General features: G+C 35.6%; 1 protein-coding gene across 1 annotated transcript in view; it reads right to left on the bottom strand.

Annotated features, from left to right (window-relative positions):
- LOC120630641 (heparan sulfate 2-O-sulfotransferase pipe) overlaps positions 1 to 22,280 on the bottom strand; it is a 120,824-nt gene that overhangs the window by 53,166 nt on the left and 45,378 nt on the right. Inside the window, exon 2 of the mRNA XM_039899903.1 lies at positions 17,251 to 17,387. Within this exon, the coding sequence (XP_039755837.1) occupies positions 17,251 to 17,387 (137 nt within the window). The remainder of the gene's footprint in view (positions 1 to 17,250; positions 17,388 to 22,280) is intronic.

Below are 22,280 nucleotides of genomic sequence, written 5' to 3'. Positions count from 1 at the left end.
AATTTCTTAAAACGCCTATAACTTAGAAAAGTTAGAGGTGCGTGCTGGGATTCGAAATCGGCCTCCCAAAAGTGAAGCCAAAATGCGAACCACTAGGCTATCACCACTTCATACAATCATACAGTTGTAAAATTACCACAGTCTGTTTATATTATACAGTTTCAGGAAACCTACTTGTTTAGGTTTCCCTTGTACATAATATAATATGTAAGTAATGGATGGGTATCTATTGTTCACCACTAGTAAACGTTCAGTTATTCTTTTATGTAACTACAATACAAAAACTGTTCGTAGGTATAATCATGATAGCATAATGACTATATTCTTTTTAGTTTTATGTAGCTATAAGTTGTTATAAATATTATGTAAACACATTATTAAATGTCGCCTTTACCGATGCGTTGAAAAAATTGTAGTTAAAATCTGCAATAGTCAATTAATGAATAGCCTTAGATATGTTTGCTCAGATGGTCATTGATGCACAGTTTTATAGCATGTACCTTCTTAGATATCGTGTCGGCATAGTACACGATTTTTATAGAAGTGATTTTATCATAGTTCAGCATTAATCAATTAACGAAAATCCTTATTGCAGTTTGAAGGCAAGACAATCAAAGCTCGTAAAACGATTACCACATTCGGCAGAATATTTCCTTGATGTGTCTACCTAGCTACAGTATTTATTGAGACGAAATAAATATTTAATAACGACGAAAAAACTTTAACAATATTTAGTTAGAATCCTTGCATCTATCTAAAATTACGATTAGGTACAAGTAAAAGAGATTTCTATCTTTAACTAAGATATATTCTTATTACATGTCCAACATATTTTCAAAGCAATTTTTCCTAAATTTAGGAATTAGTACCTTACCTATGTCCCATTCTTTAGGTACTTGTACTTTGAAAATCATTGATACAGGTTTCAAATTTTTAAGCATTGATTTAATATGTTACTGTCGTTCTTAAACATGTAAAAATTATGTACCTACTCGCATTTTATTGAACCACGCGTTTATTACATAGCTTCATAATATAAACTGCTTCGGATTATTAGCTGACTGGCAGTTTTATAGCACCGCTTTGCATGCAAAAAGACGCTTATTATGACTATATCCCGTACTTGATAGTTAAAAATAGCTCTAGTCGGTTCACATGACCGATCGACTTTTCTTTTACGCCCACTATAAGGCTAAGTTAAGGTGGACAAGCACTTCACGCGTTATCGTACTTTGACTAGCACTGGACTATTCAGATCATTAAATTTGGTTGAGCATAAAATCGTTTTGGTTGAGCTGAAAATATGGACGTGATGTGACAATAAATTTTTGACACGAAAAGTGATATTTTGGGTATATCCTGATATAGTAGAAAAGCTGACTGCCGCTGCTTTCTCTCTACAAGTTTAGTTAAAACATTATACAAGTAATCAGTATTGTCTTGTTTTTAAGTACTACATTCCCACCTCTCAAAATAAGACAACATTAATTCCTCATTAATATAAATAGCCTCTTAGTGTTAAATACTCTTAAATTTACAGATTACATTGTACATTAAACGTACTATTTTTTATAGCAATAATTGACGGACCGGGCAGATGTCCCATCTGATGTAAGTCGAAAACTATCGCCTATGAACAGAGCAATACTTCACAGAGCATGCAAGGAACACTTCGTACAAAAAGCCGCCGTGGTTTTATTAACCAGAGGCTTCGGTGTTAAGCCTCATGACCCTGCAATTACACCGGTGCCCGCTCTTCAGACCGGAACACAGCAATGCTTCTTAGCATCAGAAATAAGCTTGGCTGTAGAAGGTTCCCAGGACGAGCTCTGTCACAAAAAGCTCTCCTTTTACACGACTAGATTTCCCACCAAAACCGTCTCGTTACCTCTCGTTTGAACCAAAAGCTCGAAATTGCTAAAGATTCCGAAAGGTCGACTCATATAAACAACCATTCGGATTTTAGTTTGCCCTATTACAGTTAAGCTTTAAGCTTGCTATTTTTGCCCGTACTTGCTAAGGGCGGACGAAACGGTTTCGTTAAACAGCGCCATGTCACGTTTTAGCAGTTTAAACTGAATTATTAGCGGGTCGAGAAGAAACAGGGATTCCTAGAACCCGTTCGGGGCAAAGGGTATTTGTATCTCCATCTAGTAACTACTACAAGCGTGCTCAGCAGAGAGCCTTGTTTTACTAAGAATTGCTGTGACACGACTTTTTTATTAGAGCACGTACGAGTAACTTAAGTTTAGATATATCTACCACCTAAGTTTTACAATTGCCAAACCGTTAGTCATAAAACTTATTATGCCCGTTTCCAGGACTTTAACTTAAATATATAATTATATTGATTTATTTTAGGTAACTAGTTTTTTTTTTAAAGCACATATATTTTCATATATGTGCTTTAAAAATTTATATTATAGACTAAAAATTTAAATTTTAAACTGATAATATAACCTACCCAGTACACAAAGAATCATTTAAATCAGTAGTAGCAATGGTGCAAAAAACGAACACTAGGTATGAAACCTTTTATTTGATAAAAAGTATCCTATGTCTTTCGTAGTATCAAGTATCGTAAATTTTCTCACGACGTTTTCCTTCACCGTTTAAGCAAGTGATATTCAATTAATAAAATTAAAAAAGCACATAACTCCGAAAACTTATTTTATTTCACGGTAGATTAACATTATTTATTAATTATCTCTAAATATATTCGTAATGGAAATTAAATCCTACCTCCATTTTGTGATAGCTTTATTTGCGTTGTTTTTATTCCCGTTACTTTTATCTTTATCATGACCAGTTCCTTTTCGATTTTGGTCTTGTTCGACAAAAATAACTAAATATTTATGCATGGAATTTTTGGAGATAAAGCGAGTTTTTAATGTAAATTATGTATTATTTTGTAATAAATTTTCTTTTATGTTGGTGATATTACCGGATCCTTTTACGAAACAAAAGGTAGATAACGTTATTAATATATGAAATAAGACATGAAGTTTTAATATTTTTCCATATTAGTTTAAATAAAATAAAGACTTTTAATGCAAAGTTTATTGCTATAAAAATTGTAATTCCATTGTTAATGTAAATTATATCCATAAACAATATAAAAAAATAAGTATCTGTCTGTGTTTCTATAATATCTGCCTCTTGTTTAGCTCATATCGCTATTCGATAGGGTATGCCAAACGAAAGTTTTAATTATTTGGCCTTTTTGCCTGTCTGCCAATTCGTTGGTATCCTAACCTATCATTGGAACAAACGAACCAATTTTCACGGGACTCTCACAAGCAGGTTAAGCAGGACGTAAGGTTATATGTGAATAGTGTTATTCAGTGTTTTGTCACGCTCTAACATTTGAAAGGTGCTCTCAGTTAAAGTGTGATAAAATACTGATTAGCTATTGCGACTTTATTCTAGGTTTATTTGTACGACCATATGGAAAACTTAGGTATTCAGATCAGCGAAAAAATTCAGAATACCCACATAAAAAGTAAAACGCGTGACGATGAGAATTATTATCACTCCTATATATTGTAATGCATTCCTGTAGCATAGAATTTATGGGATCAAGTTTGGTAAAGAATTTAATATAACCTCTACCAAACCCAGTAAAAAGTAGCCGTAAATCTAACTAGTATTAAAAATGCTAATGTGAGTTGGTTTGTTTGCTTTTTACACTTAACCGCTCTTAACTTATTAACCGATCAAAATGAAATTATGCATACATGTTGTCACGTAAGAGGATGGGAAAATAACTTTAGGTAAAGGACAATTGATTGGCATAATCCAAATTAAATTAAAGCGTGTGCCGCCAGGAAAAGCTAGTTTGCGTTAATTTCGTATCGGCATCGTTACTATATTACTTTTAGTGCATTGTGCACCTTGTATTAGTAATTTCCTTTCATTTTCTGATAAAAAACCTTTTTCGTCTCCTCGTATTACGAGTATATGCGATGCGACTTATTTATTAACAGACATTACTTAAATCTATCTTAACAGCCTTAACTTAGTGCGATTATGCATGAAGTCAATCTCATAATCATGATGCAGAAATCTTTATGGAGCTCCCAACGACAATAGTGTAACTGTACCCAAATGTGATAGGAAACTATTTATTTAGAGGACATAAAGGCCCAGCGGTATCGCGCCATAAGGAGGCAATAAATTGATACAACAATGGGCCCTCGTTGTTGAGGACGATGGAGGTGCGACAGCCTTCCGGGAGCCTAGCCGTGGGCCAAGCCGCTCTGACGCGGGCCGACGACCGACCTTTGAATGGACAATGGTATTGCTAAAGATATCCTTTCTAAGACTATTTGCTATGTAGCGAGCTAAACTAATGCACGGAATGTCAGTTCGAAAACCGTCGCGTCATGTAAAATGCTCATTTATAATGTAATAATGAGTTACAATTATATTACAGTATTTCTAGCCATTTATTAAATATGTTACCATGATGATTTGAGTTAATATAGTTGGTACCATTATATTGTGCAGTCTAAATAATTACATTTTCAAAGCTTTTTTTATATACGAATATATATTTAATTAACTGACTGCATTGTATTTGTATGTTATTCTCAAAGGCATGGAAAACTACTATGGCCAGAATCCTTCTCATTCGGAGTGCCGATCAGTGGCCCTGTAGAGATGGCCCCAGTATGATGGAATGTTATGATGAAAACATGTTTATATGACTGTAGATTACTTAATGTTATTGTTATATTGTTAGTATATTTGTTAGTACTTAAATTTGTTTATACGAATACTTGACTTATCGAGTATTCTTCTTAGCAAATTTACAGACTTTCAGTTACTGTTATACGATACAGTCTTTATTATTTCGACGCAAAAGAAATGGCTTTAATTTCTATAAAAAGTTTTACTTTCACCATCTGCCTACAGACAAGAAAGATTTGTATCTTATTGTTGTATGTAATAGTGAACAGAACATAATAACTGCGTTAATCTATATTTTACGAGCTTTTATTCGAACAGTATTATACAAGCGTCAAAGATTTTGGAAAGAGGACTCCGTTCACTTGGAAAGTAAATGCACAAATTATTAGCTTTCCTTTTCAATTTTATCAGCGGCTTTATTAATTCTCATAACCCTGATATATTACGTCCTGTTAAGCCTTCGTGCTTTCGTTCTGCGATAATAAACATAAGCAGGTACATACCAGTAATAAAACAGTATCTAATATTATTCTAAGCCTATTTTAGCTATAAACTTAATTGCGTTTTAAAGCGCTTAAAGAAATAAGCTTAACTAAGTATAATTATACTTAGTTAAGCAGTTTATGGTATTACCAGTGACCCGGTAATTAAGTGATAAACATAGACTTAAATCTTTTTAACGTAATAATATAGCATAGGCATACAATATTTAAAAAAACCATTAATTGCGCTTTAGTGCTGCTTTAGAAGTAGGTACAATATATAAAGGTACGAGTAGGTGGAGAACTTTAATAATGTTTTATATAATATAATTTAGTGGTTTTTAGTTTCTGTCTATTTTCATAGCTTTGTTGTAAAAGAACTTGTAATAAGTAGTTGAATAAAATATGTACTTATTATATACTTTCAAGACCAATGTGGATATAAAACTGCCACAAGAGTTTAAATTAATTGTTACGACAAGTCATAACTGTTTTGTTATGACTTGTCGTAACGATTGTGGCCCGTTAGAGGTACTTACATCTTCATTAAAATAGCAATAGGGGATCAATAAAAAATGCAACGTCAATAAATAGTAAAATTTAATTAGTAGCACATCAAAAATTAGAATACAACACATCAATGTCGGTTGTGTAAGTATTAACAAAGAGCGGCGCTTGCGGGTAAACGAGATCTGACGGACAAGAAATTAGTTTTGTTTGTTCATTATATTTTCTATGTTCGCCGCATCTGTTTAATTCACCAACCAGCTTTATGTAGAAGGTAGTCAATAGTGTTTATTTCTATATAAATACAGTTCTCCTAATTTGGAAGTCATGGGCTAGGATTTTTATCTTAAATAAAAACAATTTTGCTATCACAGATATTATTGTTTAACAATTTTACTTGATATCTGGATGGTTAGTCTAGTTGTTGAGGCAGACGTGACTAATGATCCAGATGTCGTAGAATTGGGGCCGGGCGGCCAAAAAATTTTGGGTATTGTGTTGCTAGATTTTTACATTCGGTTGTTTTATCCATCTGGTGATGAGGTGATATTATAAATAGGCCACCTATTAACAAGGACTTGACAAAGAACTTCTCCGTCGAGAAAAACTAGAAGAAGTCTCCAAAGATGATAATAGTACAAAAACTTTTGTTAATAAATCTCCGAACTAAATTAAATCAACTTAAAATTATTAAATTGATTTGAAAGTCTAAAAATAGTAATTACAATTTTGCCTTCCCTACATCAAACACGGTAAAAAAACAGAACACTATTTCTAGATCTGACAACTATAGTATAGCTTAGAAAACAAGTTGGCACCGTTATATTTTTAAAAGGGAAATATTGCTATTGAAATAAATAAAGAATGTTATTCTATGAATTGCGAAAGCTAACCGTATAATGCTCAAAGACAGAGTAATGTTAGTTTTCATTACACGCATACCTGAGTCTAGCAACGCTAGAATAATAAATAAATCTTGGCACGGGCGGCTTGGGTCAATATCACGCTTGAGGGTCTCGACTCTCGGGTATAAGCTGAGGGCATAAACTTATATTTTGCCGGAGTCCAGAGAGACTATTATTATTTATAACTATTTTGCTAGACTCTCTTCGTATATCATTTCGCTTTGATGGTATTGGCCGCAAAATATCTGTGTGTCTACATTGAATACAACTAATCTGAACGAAATCTGTCGAATCAACTCATTAGAAAAATTAAATTCAACATTTTTTGTATGGATAACCTCTTAATTTTTATTTTTATTTTATTTCAATTTTTTTTTTTATCTCTTAAACAAAAATCTATCTTGTATATGTGTTTTGTGATAGCACAGTGGGTAGAACTTTGAGTTCAATTTCGGGGGGCCATGTGACCCGAAGTACTTAATCTTCATTAACATTAGCAATAAGGCATCAATAAAAATTTCAGAGTTCCAATCCCAGTACGCACTTCTAACGTTTCTAAGTTATGTGCGTTTTTAGCCTGCATGCCTAAGAGTTCTGGCGTTATCAAAGGCGTCTGAACTCTGAGGCATGCAGGCTTAAAACGCATCTGTTATCAAAGGCGTCTGGAGTCCACCAATGCGCACTTTGCCAGCGTGGTAGACTGCGGCCTTAACCCCTTCTCATTGTGGAAGGAGATCCGTGCCCTGTAATGGGTCGATATGATGTATTGCTGTATTTTAAATTTGATTCTAAAAATAAAATTATAGCACCATACATGATAAAGGCGATCGAAATAATTACCACGTGCTAAGAAATAAAATAGTTATTTTATCTCTTGTACTCATTTGTAAAGGTGAAGTAAAATTGATAATAAATACGTGTGAAGGCTCGACGTGTTCTTACGAGACACAAGTGGAAAATGAATGCCTACATTCATTATCGTCAGAGTTAGCCCTACCACCCACCAACTGCCTTGGGGCCATGAGGTTTTACTAATGCAACCGTTCCATTTGCATTGTTTCAAATAGCCCTTACCGCCCACTTGTAGTCGAAGAGCGAAGTGTGTGCAGTATACCAAATAGCTTAGCTTTGATAGACATCAATATAAATATTTATATTTATGCAAAGCTATTTATTGCGTTCCATTACTAGAAATGTAATTTAATTTAGTGAATAATATGAAATGTAACGGTACTAACCTTTGGTTTAATAGGGCCTCCACGTCCCTATTAAACCCACACGCATATTACGTTGATAAACCATCGGTACGATTATAAGAATAGTTTCCCTATCCATTTAATCTTTACGTTATATGCGAGGAGGCATATAACATAATATATGCATCCACGTTTACATATATTACGTTGATGAAGCATCGGGACGATTATAAGAATAGTTTCCCGGTCTTATAATCTTTACGTTATAATATATATGCGTGGAGGCATATAACAGGCTCGACCCCCAGCATTTAAATTGAATTTTCTCTGGTATATTACGGTGGGCCGTGGCCAGTTACCACCCTAACTACAAAAATGCGCCGCGGCTAACTTGTAAAAAAAAAAATCAGCCGGGTTTATTCGACCAGGTTCAAGTGAAACATGCTAACTACTTATAGTGGCAGGACAAACGGAAGACTGTTGAATATTCATTATTTATACTTTTAACATTGCAAATAAAATGTCGGTAACTCGTATTGCACGCAACGATATCGTGTAATCCGGTCATAGTAAAAGTTTTAAAGTACAGTAAAACAGTGCGCATCCATTGACCGTCAATCCAATTGGGAGAGTAACTGTTTTTTACCACTTTTCTACCATTACTATTGTATGTCAATCACGCGAACGAGTGTTATGTCAGTCGTGACCCACTGAATTTGAGGTGCTTGTTGTTTCCTATTATTTGAGAACAAATTGGTGCTTAATACAGTTTTTTTGGCAACGGTTGAAATTGACCCGCAGAATCTTTGATAGTACCTAGTAGAGCTATTTATGAGTTCGTCTGGGGAAGTATGCTTGTACTTATTTCTGCCGAAAAGCAGTATTGCTGTGTTCCGTTGTAAAAGGCGTGGTTGCCGGTGTATTTGATTAAAGACAATTTACTTTACAGCGCGTCAAGTTCATGGACGCAGCGGCACTTTGCAGGACTGTTGCTTGCAGGAAGTAACATTGTAGGAAGTGTTGCTATGTTTATAGGCGTCTGCGTAAGGTACAGGGATCATTTGTGATTTTGGTCCTGCCAATGCACAAGTTTAAAGAATTTGTTAATACACATTTATTACAGCGAGGTTACTATACAATTGATGATTTTTTTAATGACAAGGTTGCTTGGAAGCATCCGGCTCCGCTTTCAGCTCTCAAAAGTGCTTATATTAGGCCTACTTGAAATAAATGAATTTTGAATTTTGATGATTATCCAATTACCATCAGGTGAAATTTTTCATTAGTGCTTTAAGTCATAGCATACATTTTTTTTTTTTGTTTTCTTTCCTTTTTTCCTCCAACATGGTGTCAGAGACTGTTTTAGGTCAGTACTATAGTTGGCTTTTTTTGCCTGTTTATTCTAAATCTTTTGGACTACATATTACTTATTATAAGTGCAGTGCGTCAGGGTTATTTGTTAATTGAAGTAACAATAAATTTCTTTCTTTTTTTTTGTCTCGTTTCTGTCCTTTTTACTTTTTTTTTTAAATTTAGCTTAATTTAAAACGTATGTTGATAGACAAAATTTATATTAAGTATAAAATTATCTATCTTCGCTTACGCGCTTATTTTACAAATCAGGTATGAATAATTGTGATACCATATTACTATCTTATCCTCAAAATAACTATGAAGTAGTGCTGAGTCATAGCGTACTGTTACTCGTAAACAGCCTTTAGCCCACCTCGATAAATCTACTATCCAACACAAAAAGATTTCTTCAATAAGTATCCATTTTTCCTGGGATTAGCGCGTTTAACCAAACAAACTCTACAGTTTTTTAAATTTATGTAATCAATAGTAGGATTAGCGACTGAGAATAATAATAAACCTCATGTAAAATGTTTCAAACTAATAGTCCTTAAACGACAGATAATTAGAAAAGGATACATTACAATATTTAATCGTAGATCTTAAGCTTACGAATTTGATTGATAAATTGTGAGGACAGGACAACATGAGCGATATGCATGATTGTGAACAAGATGAAATGTCTGAGGCTAAGTGCCTAATGCCAAGTTATGAAATATTTCTTAGATTGATGCTGCTATAGATTTTCTAAACAACAACAAAAATCATCATAGATGTTATTGCTGTTAAAAGGGTATAAATAAAAAAATCCAGTGATTAATGGTTAAACCACATTTATATTTCGAGAAAGCAAATGGTTTACTTAGTATTACGAATAGCGAGCAATTTTATACGAGATTGCGCTCACTGACTTTCTTGGGCTTTTTCTGCCTGCTGGGAAAATGCGGTTAAACTTAATTTATGTTGTAACTGTTACAAAACGTTTCCTCCGTAGAGAAACGATGAGTTATAAAGAAACGATTTGCGGTCAGTTTGCATTAAATCGTTCAATTGAAGAATATTGTCCAAAGGTGTTGTTTATTCTGCGTTAAAAGCTAGCACACGGTGGTAGAGCGTGTCGCATTGTATTGCAAACACCCATAAAGTAGGTTACTAGATTCACCATCGCATCATCAAATTCCATGTTTAAAAGTTTCCTAATTCAAATAGACCTAAAGAAGGCATTCCAACAAAAAAAAAAAAAAACATCTGCCTTGGTCTAAATCTCTGTGCACGACTACTTATATGGTTAGTATGAGTAATCAAACCCCATAAGAGCAATAAGGTTTGGTATTAAGGTATGCGCCCATTAAACCGCCACCACAAGGCGTTGCACGCGCCGCACGTTCTAACTTCTAACCTACAACTTCCTTATTAGTTGATCTACATCACGCCAGTGAGGCAGTGTTATGTACACACGTACTCTAGGCTCCATTTGTAATCGACCGCACGTAGGTTTATTTACCCGTTTGGTTTTGTTGAATGGAATATAAATTACTCGATATACCGAAAATTAAATATTATTGTAAAAGTAAACCTATTTTACATCTCATTCGGAACGTGAAATCATAATGAGACGAAGACAATTTACTTTTTTGAATCGTAATAGCTGCAGAAATATATATTAGGTATAGTATAGTGTAAGGAATCTGATCTTATACTTTTTTACGAAGAGGCAAGGTTTATAGATACAGTAGTTTTTATAGAGGCAAGGTTTATAGATACAATAGTTTGTTGTTTATTTTGGCACTGGGAGTTTTATACATTTGACTTATAGGGCAGCGAGGCTTGACTCTACTTTATCTATATAATTTTTACAGTGAAAGTAATGTGAGATAACCAACATAACAAGAACTATGAATTGTTAAGGGTGGGATTTTAATAAATATATGGGGGATGCGTCAACTTCTTTGAATCGTAGCGTAAGAGTACCGCTGATAGGTGCAAGCCTTCTCTCTGATAAAAGTGGGGATTTTGATCGTACGTTGATTGACAGGCTTGAGCAAAAATGAATTATTATCACTCATTTGTAATAACAACCGGAGACATCACCTTAACTTACTTCTCCTTGACACAGAGTTCTATCAAGACCAATTTCTTAACTCCTGGGATTCTCTTGAGATTTGTAATACCCAAAAGTTTTTTTTTAACCCGGGAATTTCATACAAGTCCTCGTGACCCGTAGGTGACTATACGACTGGGTCTCGTTCTGCGAAATTGTAATGTTTAAGTGATGTAATCGGAGGCCGCCGAGCGCGATCGAGAGAGAGCCGATCCTGCTCGGATCCGGCCCAACTCCGTCTGATCAATAGTCCCAGATGAAGGGACACCGGGTCGTGTCTGACAGGTTGGCTCTTACCGTTTAACATCAATTAACACGACCCGGGGAGGACAGCAGCTTGCCGCAGCCCATAGCGAGGCACATGAGTCGGGGGAATATTTTCTCCCGGAATGAGCTCTACATGCGCTGTACGAGGGAGGAACGGGTGCGTTTTTAGGAGATCCCGGAACCTCCCAAAGATATGCCGAGGATCCCAAGGGTAAAAATTAACAGAAAAAAAAGGCGACTATAGAACTATAACTTCGGTGTATCACTATTATATTTTTACCGTGTTTGTGAGTGTGTTAGTTTATATGTATTTTACACTAAAACTCTAGTGCCATATTATATTTATTAGTTCATCACGATTTGCGGAACACAGTTACGATTATTTTCATGATTGAACACGGTAATCTTACGGTTGTCTTTCATATTCAAATAAAAAACATTAAACTAGACAGAGCTTAAGGAATGGTTCACACTACACAATGCTGTATCGCGGGAACTGCTTATGTGCCCAGTGGGTGTACGGCGATTATAATTCTCTTTGCTGTGTTACTTTACACACATATTAACATAAACTTCAGTGACATATAATAATCATTATTTCATTAAAAAATTGCGGATCACAGTGAATAATACGGTTGAATATCGATGATTTACGTATAATATCATACCAAAAAGTATACAAGCGTGAATCGACCTTTATAATTTATCAGGCGTACATAAAATGTGTTTTATATGCAAATCATAAAACAGAGATATTTAAATTCAAATTCCGATTTCAATTCCCTACTTATTTGCATGCACTGAGCAATGATATATGGACTATGGAGGTGGTGATTTATTATAAACGAAAATCAAATTAAAATTTCATAGAAATGTTTCAATAATAATAATTAATTATCACCATGGGAAAGCAAGCTTCCGAGTTCGAACTTAAGTGCCGTGAGGTGACTACAGATCAGAATTCGGCCGTACGAGGCGACTAAGTGAAATGAATGGGCAGCAGCCTGTTCTACTTTTACCATCTACTGAGACCACCAACCAGTTAGCAAAGAGTGGTGATTATGGAACCCTTCTTCGGGCCTTTAGTTCTGCAGTGGACTGATATTGCACCAGAAAATAACAATTCTTGTAAAAATCTTCCTCAGACTTCAAATAACGCTACTTAATTTAATTTTTTGTTGCTAGGTACATATTGACATTTTGGAATCTATACATTATTAGGAGCTAAAGATTTTTGTTATTCCATATTTGTCGGCGGACTGGCGCAGTGGGCAGCGCTCCTTCTTTCTGAGTCTTAGGCCGTCGGTTCGATTCCCACAACTGGAAAATGTTTGTGTGATGAACATGATTATTTTTCAGTGTCTGGGTGTTTATCTGTATATTATACTTATAATATACAGATAACAACTCAACAATACTCAATATAATACACATAAATACTTATTTATGTGTATTATATTCAACAGCTATCTTAGTACCCATAACACAAGCTACGCTTACTTTGGGTCTAGATGGCGGTGTGTGTATTGCCGTAATATATTTATTTATTTATTTATTTATAATTCCGCTACTTAATTTAGTTTTTCGTTACTAGCATATTGGCATTTTGTAATCTGTACATAATTAAGAGCTGAAGATTGATGTCATTACATAACCCAATTCTCGAAGACTGCTTAACATATTATGCTGAAATATTTAACATCACCCCACAACCCTTAGGAGCCGAGCTACAAGAAAATAATAGCTAGCTGGCTATGCTACGCGGTACGTAAAATAGCTGATGAAAGCTTATATGAAAATATTTCGCGGGAAATCGAAATTTTTATCTCTTTTACTTTCTACTCCTGTAACTAAGGGTGTTATATGGCACTTTTCCAATTTTATCTAATTATTAAACGACATACGTATGTGTCGTAATAACATTTAACGCTTTGATGAGATCATTGTAGCACAATGAACACTCCAATCAGTAATTATGTACTCGTACAAAACCTGTCAATACTAACGCGACTTTAGTTTGACATCTTAACTAACGTAGCGTAACATATGTAACGTATAATAATATTGAGTATCATGACATATCTCATGACGGGCTGTAAACCGTCTGACAGGGCATTTGTTCAAATCTAAAGACAAAGTTTTATCACTCACACGACACGATGAGGAATGTTTGTGATGATAATCAGTTTGTAAACTCCCTTTCGTAAGTAATTTAATGTAAATAGTGTTAACTTATAGCCTCTGTGTTTATAAGTTGAATTAAATGTGAGTTTATGATAGCTTATCTACAAATATAGGTATTTATTAACATAATTGTAATCCATCATCATCGAAATCTCAGAGTTTTTAGATCTGCGTAGCATAGAATGAACCGTGTTGAATTCCGATTTTCGAAGCTTTCCGTATATTATGATCGTAACCACGAAAGATATGAAACGTATTTTTCATAGCAAGAGAGTGGATTATGCCCATTTCCTAAATCTGGTTCGACCATTTGGTTTTTCTGTCAGTCAGTGTCTCTGTCACAGTGTCTGCCAGTGTACAACTGACAGACACTGTGACATTGACACTGACAGAAAAACCATTTGGTTTTACCTGACAGAAAAACCATTTGCTTTTTCTGTCTGGTAATCATCAATAGCCTATAACAGTCCACTAAAGGCTGAAGGGCTATCCCAAGGGGAAGGTTTGGCCGTAATCACCACGCTAGGTAGACGAGTTGGTAATCGCAGTAGAAGGTAGTAGTAGCACAATGGACGCTGCTGCAGGTCTCTCTATACTCCCTTAGTCGCCTCGGACGACACCCGTGGGACGTGAATACAGTTGTCATCACTCACCAGTGATGACCACTGTATTCTGATCTGACGGCATAGAACCAAACCGCACAATAATTTGCCAAACATGAAAGTCAAACCCAGGACTTTATGATCCGTAATCGTACATGCTAACTTATAGACCAACGAGGCAGTAAGGTATCTGCGTAACATAATATTACTACATTCTCAGCTGGGCATAGGTATTTAGCGGCAGATTAAGTTAATATGAAGAAGTAACAAGTTTCGCCTGTTCCGCGTTTAATACGTATTTAAAATTCTAATCTCATTAAAATGGCAGCCAACGGCTTTTATAAAGTCTACATAATTCCAAGTCGTTATTTCAAGTCGTCCTTAAATACGCGTTTTCAGAAAAGAAGTAATATTTTCTGGTCACAATCGTAGACCAATATTCGAACTTAATTTAGGGGTGCCTAAATTCATTTTTTTTTTTAATTATTCAATTCATTATATTTGCATTTTTTGAAACTAACACTTTGTAAAGGACGGTAGAGATAGCAGAATAGCCTACTGGGAGCAAAGGTGTTAAAACCTGATTACACGTGGTTTACCAAAAATGAAGCTTAATGCATATCATACTTATATCGTAATCCGCCTCATAGTAACGGCTGATTCTATCCAATGTGTTTAAAATAATCAAAGACTGCCTGAGGTAAACATTTTGATTGATGTTTTATTTTAACAAAAACTAGACCGAACCCCTAATTAGGAACACTTTAGCGAATGTATCAAGGTGTATTAGTGAGACGGAATAGAGATGAATCTGTTGCCGCCCACGTCGACGAGTATAAACACGGTAATTATGATTATGATTGTTTCATATTATTATCCCCTCTTATTTGCTGTGGGGTTTGACAGCCAAAATGTGATATTCGCAGGGACTTCTAACTGCATAATCCTCTTAAACTATTGGCCATATGTTTATAAACTGTATTACGAGATGTTACTTGCTGTACCCAGGCACTACATGTCACGGGTTTCCTGCCAGAATGATAAGGAGTTAAAGCCGTAGTACACCAAGCTGGCTAAGTTCGCTCTTCACCATTATGGAGAACTCTCAGGCATACAGGTTTTCTCACGGTGTTTAGTTTCACCATTAAAGCAATAGATAAATAGATATTTAATTGCTTTAACGCAAAAGACTCTGAAAAGTTAGAGGTCCGTGACGAGTACGAACTCGGTCCCTATATCCCCATCCCCAGGGGATGCCAAAGCTCTCTATAATTGACATCAATCAAAGGGTAAAAGATTATATGGATAATTTAGTATAGAAATGCAACGTTGTGGGTAAATTTCAAATCAATCCATCATCTATTTCTCGAGTTATTCTAATAGTAACATAAGGAAGCTTAATTCATTTATTGTTTTAAGGTAGGTTTAGTTTGAGCGCAGATGCCATTAATTGATTCAATAACAATGAAGATAAAGGGGTCCCTAAAAGAGGGAGGTTTTACACTGATGCTGATATGTCCGCTATCTTGACCGATTTGCGAAACATTGTTTTCTTTGGTTTTTGGAATTTGGCCTTACTAGACCACCATATACGTTATACGTTCTCTTATTATTAAAATGTTGTCCGTAGTTTGTTAACTACCAAGGTATTTAACGCTATGATAAGATTTAATTACACTGTAAAATACAATGACATTCTATGATTGCATCCCAAAAATTTAAAAAAACATTTCAGGAAGAGTTTATTTAATAACTTGCGAGTATTGGAACCACGTTGCTTGCAACGTTTTGCTCTACTTTAAACTCTCGTAAGGCAATAGAAATAATGGTAAAATATTGATGTTTGGAAAGAGGTTCTATTTAGTTTCTTGCCGGCTTCTTTCCGGTAGAATCTTTCTTCTGAACTAGTCAGAGACACCATTCTTTCTATAATACTGGTATTAATACATTTGAGCAAAGTTTATAACAAATGGATGGTATGTAGTTGATGAGAGGTTATGAGAAGATCCCACTATTCCATTTAGGTGGTATGGTACACGCTCTACATTTATCACGATTTTTGGATCACGATCCAGGATCATGATATAATAACTATGTTGCTTTTAGCTAAGCGTTTTGATAGATCCACGGATCCACCAAAGTGGATCGCGGCTCGTGATCCAATTATTGCTATCCTAGGTCACGATACATATTTAGATGTCTGGAGTGTTGTACCTATGCCTTAAACTATACTTATTCAGATTCAGGTCAGGAAATATTTTTTTTATCAATGGTCGATGGTTAATGCGTAGTGTTTGTATCCTCATTGGTTATAAATACGAATGTCTGTGTTTTAGAATATCTATTTGGCTCGTTAAATGATCTAACATAAATAGCTTATAAATCTTGAAACGGGTATAATATATTTGATCCATATCATCGTTTAGATAACATTATTTTAAGGAAGTTACTAATGCTAATTTACTTACTTATCAACTTTTATTAATTGAGAACCGATTAAAAAGGATGTCGTTGACTTTTCTCTTCCGTATAAAACATTCTTAACTAACCTTTATGGCGGTAATATATTATGTAGATTATTTTTGCCCGCCACTAAGCCCGCGTTGATTTAATTTGTTATGAACTTTTCATCTAAAATTCTTTTCTTTACTGGGACAGATGTCACTTTCGGACACTTTAATCCTCAGAAGAAAGAACTCAAAACTATAGTAGCTTTAATCTTTATATCTGGGTATAAAAATGAAAATGAAAAGTCGTGAGTGTCTCGCAAAAATTCAGGTGGCACGATTTTCGCCGGGTCATCTAGTTATGAATAAAAATATCTCTTTGATTTTCCACTCTTGTTTCCAAAGACGAAGAAACTATTAACTGAATAAAATTTTGCTTTTTTTTTTCGTTTTAATTAGGACATGAAACTTTATTCTACACAGGCTACGTAAAATACATCAATTGTTTACTTACTGTCTGTGAGATGATTGAATGCCGTGACGTCATCGTTAAGTCTTTGCATCTGTCGCAGCTTGGTACTGAGATCTCGTGTGTGCAGAAACAGGAATAGCGTGCAGCTGACAGCCACTAACGCGACCAGCTCGCTCGTTCTAAAACAAAACATGTTGATTAAGAACGCGTATTGAAAGCATATACATGATGATAGCCTAGTGTTTAGGACTTCAGCCGTCCTTTCCGAGAGACCGCTTTTGATCCCCAGCAACTACCTTTAACCTTTAAGTTTAAGCCGCCTTGACGGTGTAGGGAGGCATCGGGAAGAAACATGTTTGACTGAAGTTTACCCGGCTAAGTTTGTTGTGGGCTTCTTCTTAGACCAGAGCGCGATTGGAATCCTCGTAGCTTTACTTTTAAGTTTACGATTGTAGTTATCGCCATCACTACTCACTGCTATGTACACATTTTGTATATAATAACTCATCAAAAGTGCCATCTATGTGCCTATTTGAATAAAGAAATATTTGACTTTGACTTTGACTTTGAGACCTCTCCATAATATTCCCAAAGGCGTGAGAAAACCAATTACCAATTCTGAATATCAACACACACGTGATGGACTACGCCCTAAACCCTTTCGAAGAGACCCGTTGCCTGTAGTGGACCTATAAATGATGATGTTGATGATAGACTGCCTCTTTGTTATTATTCCTACGTAGGTATGCTCTTGAACAATGCACGTAAAACCTGTCACTTTAAAGACGACTCGTGAGATGGTTAATCTAAACTGTGGGATAAAGAAACATATTCGATTGGATATCATTGTCCTGAGTCTGATTCCGGGATTAAAAAAGATAGTATGATATATAGTTTCTGTCAAGAAATGCCGCCTCTAATTAAGCGATTCGAGCAACACATCCATAGACTATGTGCGTTCATATAATAGCCGCAGTTTGATCAGAACTGATATACCGCCCAGTAATTAGACCTTGAGGATGCTTGGAGTCTACTCTTATGTAGTCGGACTTCCGATGTACCAATACGAGTATATTCACTTGCTATCTCAAAATAAACACGGCGATGCGTTACGGGCACTTTCTATGCGATGCAATGTAATGGTCAACCATTCAAATATTATGCGAAGAAATTAAAGATGACTGTAAAAGGCTACTGCCGGTATGTCTGTAATTATCATTTCGTTATGGAAATGTTATGTTATTGACTTTAGTAATAATGTTATGTAAGACCATAAAAGGTATTGTATAAAGCCGTTACAGCGTTGCTTTTGCGCGCTGAAATGATGATGTTAAGATTCTGAAACACTGCTATGGAAAAAGTCGCGTCATTAAATGATTGCATGGTTCGTTGGTCATTTTACACTGTCACGATTTATTCATTTAATTTTATAGTCAGGGTTAGATGAACAGTCCTTACGATTATTATTATCTAAATACTTAGATGTTTTGGTAGTAGGTAGGTAAGTGTTAAAACGCACATCTTTTTAATGCGCTGGGAAATGATACCGTCACAGGAAAGATGACTACTAAAACATAGGTTATCGCAGTTTAGGAGATATCTGTGAGGAGAGGCTCGCGACGAATACTTTTAATTTTTGGGTAGACTTTAAGTTTTATTTATTAATTTTGGTTTATACGCAAATAAAAGTTATATGACATGATAGACAGAAATAATTCGAAAAAAATTATAATCGAATAGAAAAAAAAACAGACTACATGCGAGTTGAACTTGCACACAAAAGGTTCCCTACATGCAATATAAAAACAATATCTTCTCAGAGCGGTTGTCTTCGTCATTTTAGTGTTGTGCTAGCTTTGACTATCCGTCGCCACTCCTTTCTGGTAGCTGCCTTCCTTGTACACTCATGTATAAGGGAACGGTTACTGCAGCCTTTATTTTGTCGCCTGTCTCATGGGCGATCTTCGCCGTGTTCTGGTGCCCATGATTCTTCCTTGCACAGCAAAGATGGAGTCGATGTTTCTTCTTGATACGTTACCATTTCATAATACAGACATTACGACGGCCGACTGGCGCAGTGGGCAGCGACCCTGCTTTCTGAGTCCAAGGCCGTGGGTTCGATTCCCACAACTGGAAAATGTTTGTGTGATGAGCATTAAGTGTTTTTCAGTGTCTGGGTGTTTATATGTATTTTCTAAGTATTTATGTATATATAATTCATAAAAATATTCATCAGTCATCTTAGTACCCATAACACAAGCTACGCTTACTTTGGGGCTAGGTGGCGATGTGTGTATTGTCGTAGTATATTTATTATTATTATTATTATTATTATTATAAAAATCGGGCAAATGACACCAAAGAAGACGTTTCTTGTATATAAATATCCCATTTATTTAGCGCGGTAAATAGAAGTACACATCCTGAGAGAATTTCAACTCTCTACTTATTGCGGTTCATGAGCTACAGCCAGCTGATAGACGGACGGACAGTAGTTGCTCAGTAATACTGTCCCGTTGTCACATGTCGGATACGAAACCGTAAAGTCACGGGTGCTTATGCACGAGGCATGTAGTACCTTCGCTCGGCGTCCCAGTTTCCCCTTTCCCTTTTACCGAGCGTGTCGAATGCACGAGCCGGTGAGAATCCTTTCTCCATATCTTTATTGACTCAACACGGATCATGTAAATTATATTACATTGACCGCGATACAGGTATCACGCATTCATTCTGTTATTTTCCTTTTATTATTAACCTTTGAGTTAAAAAGAGGGGTGTTTGTCTTTATTGTATGTCTGTATCAACGTGGAGCGCTCACGTATTTAATTTGAGTGCAGTTTCTGAAGCCTGATTCTTTAAAGATTGCCAATACTTTAACTCCTGTAATATTGAAAAAATAGGGCGTAACGCAATTTGTGTAATACAAAATAACATCAAAATCGTCCTACTGGCTTAATGAAGTGTTTGTAGAGTAAGTAATTAAGAAATCTAATTCAAATAAGGTTCTTAGATAAAATGTTATGCGTATAAAGGCAACACGGGGCGTTGCAATCGTGTTTTTAATTTGTTTCCTCTACAGCCATTTCACTAAACTACTATACCGATTTTGATGTTATTTTGTATTACACAGGTTTATAATAAGTATTCTACAGCCTATTCTATTGTCTCGTGGGAGGTTTTGGACGTGGCTAGTTACCACCCTACCAACAAAGAGGTGCCGCTAATCGATTTAGTGTTCCGTGTGCTGAGTGCGAAATTTTTCATCTATTCGATCGCGTAAAAGTTCTATAATCTAGGGACCAGAGAAGGCGCTCTTTCGACGTCATACGAATCATAGTTAACTTTTACGAGATCGAATAGATAAAAATCTCGCACTCAGCACACCGGTGCGATCCCTATCGCGTAGGAATCTATTAGGGGTATGACTACCATACTCGCTAACAGGTTAGCCCGCTACCATCTTAGACTACATCATCACTTACTACCAGGTGAGATTGCAGTCAAGGGCTAACTTGTAGTGAAGTAATAAAAAAAGCCATCGAATGAAATTCTGGTGAATTAGAAGCCACCTTAATTTCACAAAACGTGGTCGCAAGTTCAAGCATAAATTTTAAACATACCAGGAACGACGATTACCTACATTAAACGTAAAATTTGTTCTGCTTTCACTTTTTTTTCGCTTAAAGAGACAATTTATTTACAATATCGATAACATCGACGTAAAAAGCAAAGTGTGTTAACTCAATAAGAAACTCTATTTATCTTCGCCTTAATTATTAATCGCAGAATATACGAGAAGGTCTCAAAATGTCTTGTTTTATTCACTTGTTGTACAATTAGCGGGTAAAATGCAATGTTACATTTTACACATTATTAGCTGATATAGGGAGAGACGCTGTCACTCAGCCCTTACAGTTGTTATATTTTATATATAGGCGGCAAAATAAATTCATAAAGAATTTCATTTCATGCCATACCAGACTGGTCGCCAGTCGTCAGTAAAATACAAAGTAACAAACCAGACATGTTTATCGAGGACCTAAACTTTTTATTTTTCACTTAAAAGGTAGCGCTGACTCTGTTGATACTCCAAAAAGTAGAATAAAGTAAAAGGCGATGAATGTTTTTGATTACATACAGAATAGCATTATTACCGTAACTTCATGCGAGTTTTTACTACTGTGTGGTTGCCGATGGTAAATATTTTTTTATGCCTACCTAACTACTTTACCTTTATTATTTAGTGCTAATATTATAAATGCTGAAATGCTGATCTTGTGCCTCATATTTCCACATTGATAGATCCAAATCACATCTTTTCTTGTGATGCTTTAGACATCTTTGTATAGCAAAAGTTTACTCTTACGAACCTGCAATTCGGAGTATTCACACACATTCTTCAAATATGACCGCGCCACCGGAGTATTCGCCTTATTATATCAGACTCAATCCAGCTGAAACTTGATCGTCGCAAGACTATTGACTATTGTTCTTAGCACGATCCAACCAACGGATTTTTATAATGTCGGGTAGAGACACAAGGTAGAAGTTAGAACCTTCACGGATATGCTTGCGGTATAACCACCTTTTTTTTTCACCAAGCATATAGTAAGTTACGTTGGTAGCACTATTGCTAAGTATACAGATACTTACTAAACTATACTTCGCGAGTAAACTATACTTTACTAAACTATACTTTAATATCATGCAATCATCATCTGATGATGACCACAAACACTAACCGATTACCGACCCACTACAGAGCGCGGGTCTCCTTTAGGGACCTTAGTCTACGACGCTGGCCTAGTACGGTTTGATAGCCTTCACAGACCGTTGAGAACAATATGGAGAACTGTCAGGCAAGCAGATTACCTACCTCACGATGTTTTCCTTCACCGTTTAAAGCAGAAATGCTTAAATTAAAAACGCACATAACTCCGAAAAGTCAGTGGTGCTGGACCTTACCGTAGGTATATTGTGGACCCTAAAAATTGTATGTCGAGGTGCACGTGTAAATTACCTATTCAACTAAATGTCTCTTTAGTCTAAACTCACGCACGCGATCACGGCTT

The sequence above is a fragment of the Pararge aegeria genome, chromosome 16 (genome assembly GCF_905163445.1).
Source record: "Pararge aegeria chromosome 16, ilParAegt1.1, whole genome shotgun sequence".
NCBI lineage: Eukaryota > Metazoa > Arthropoda > Insecta > Lepidoptera > Nymphalidae > Pararge > Pararge aegeria.
This window is presented reverse-complemented; position numbering and strand designations above follow the sequence as displayed.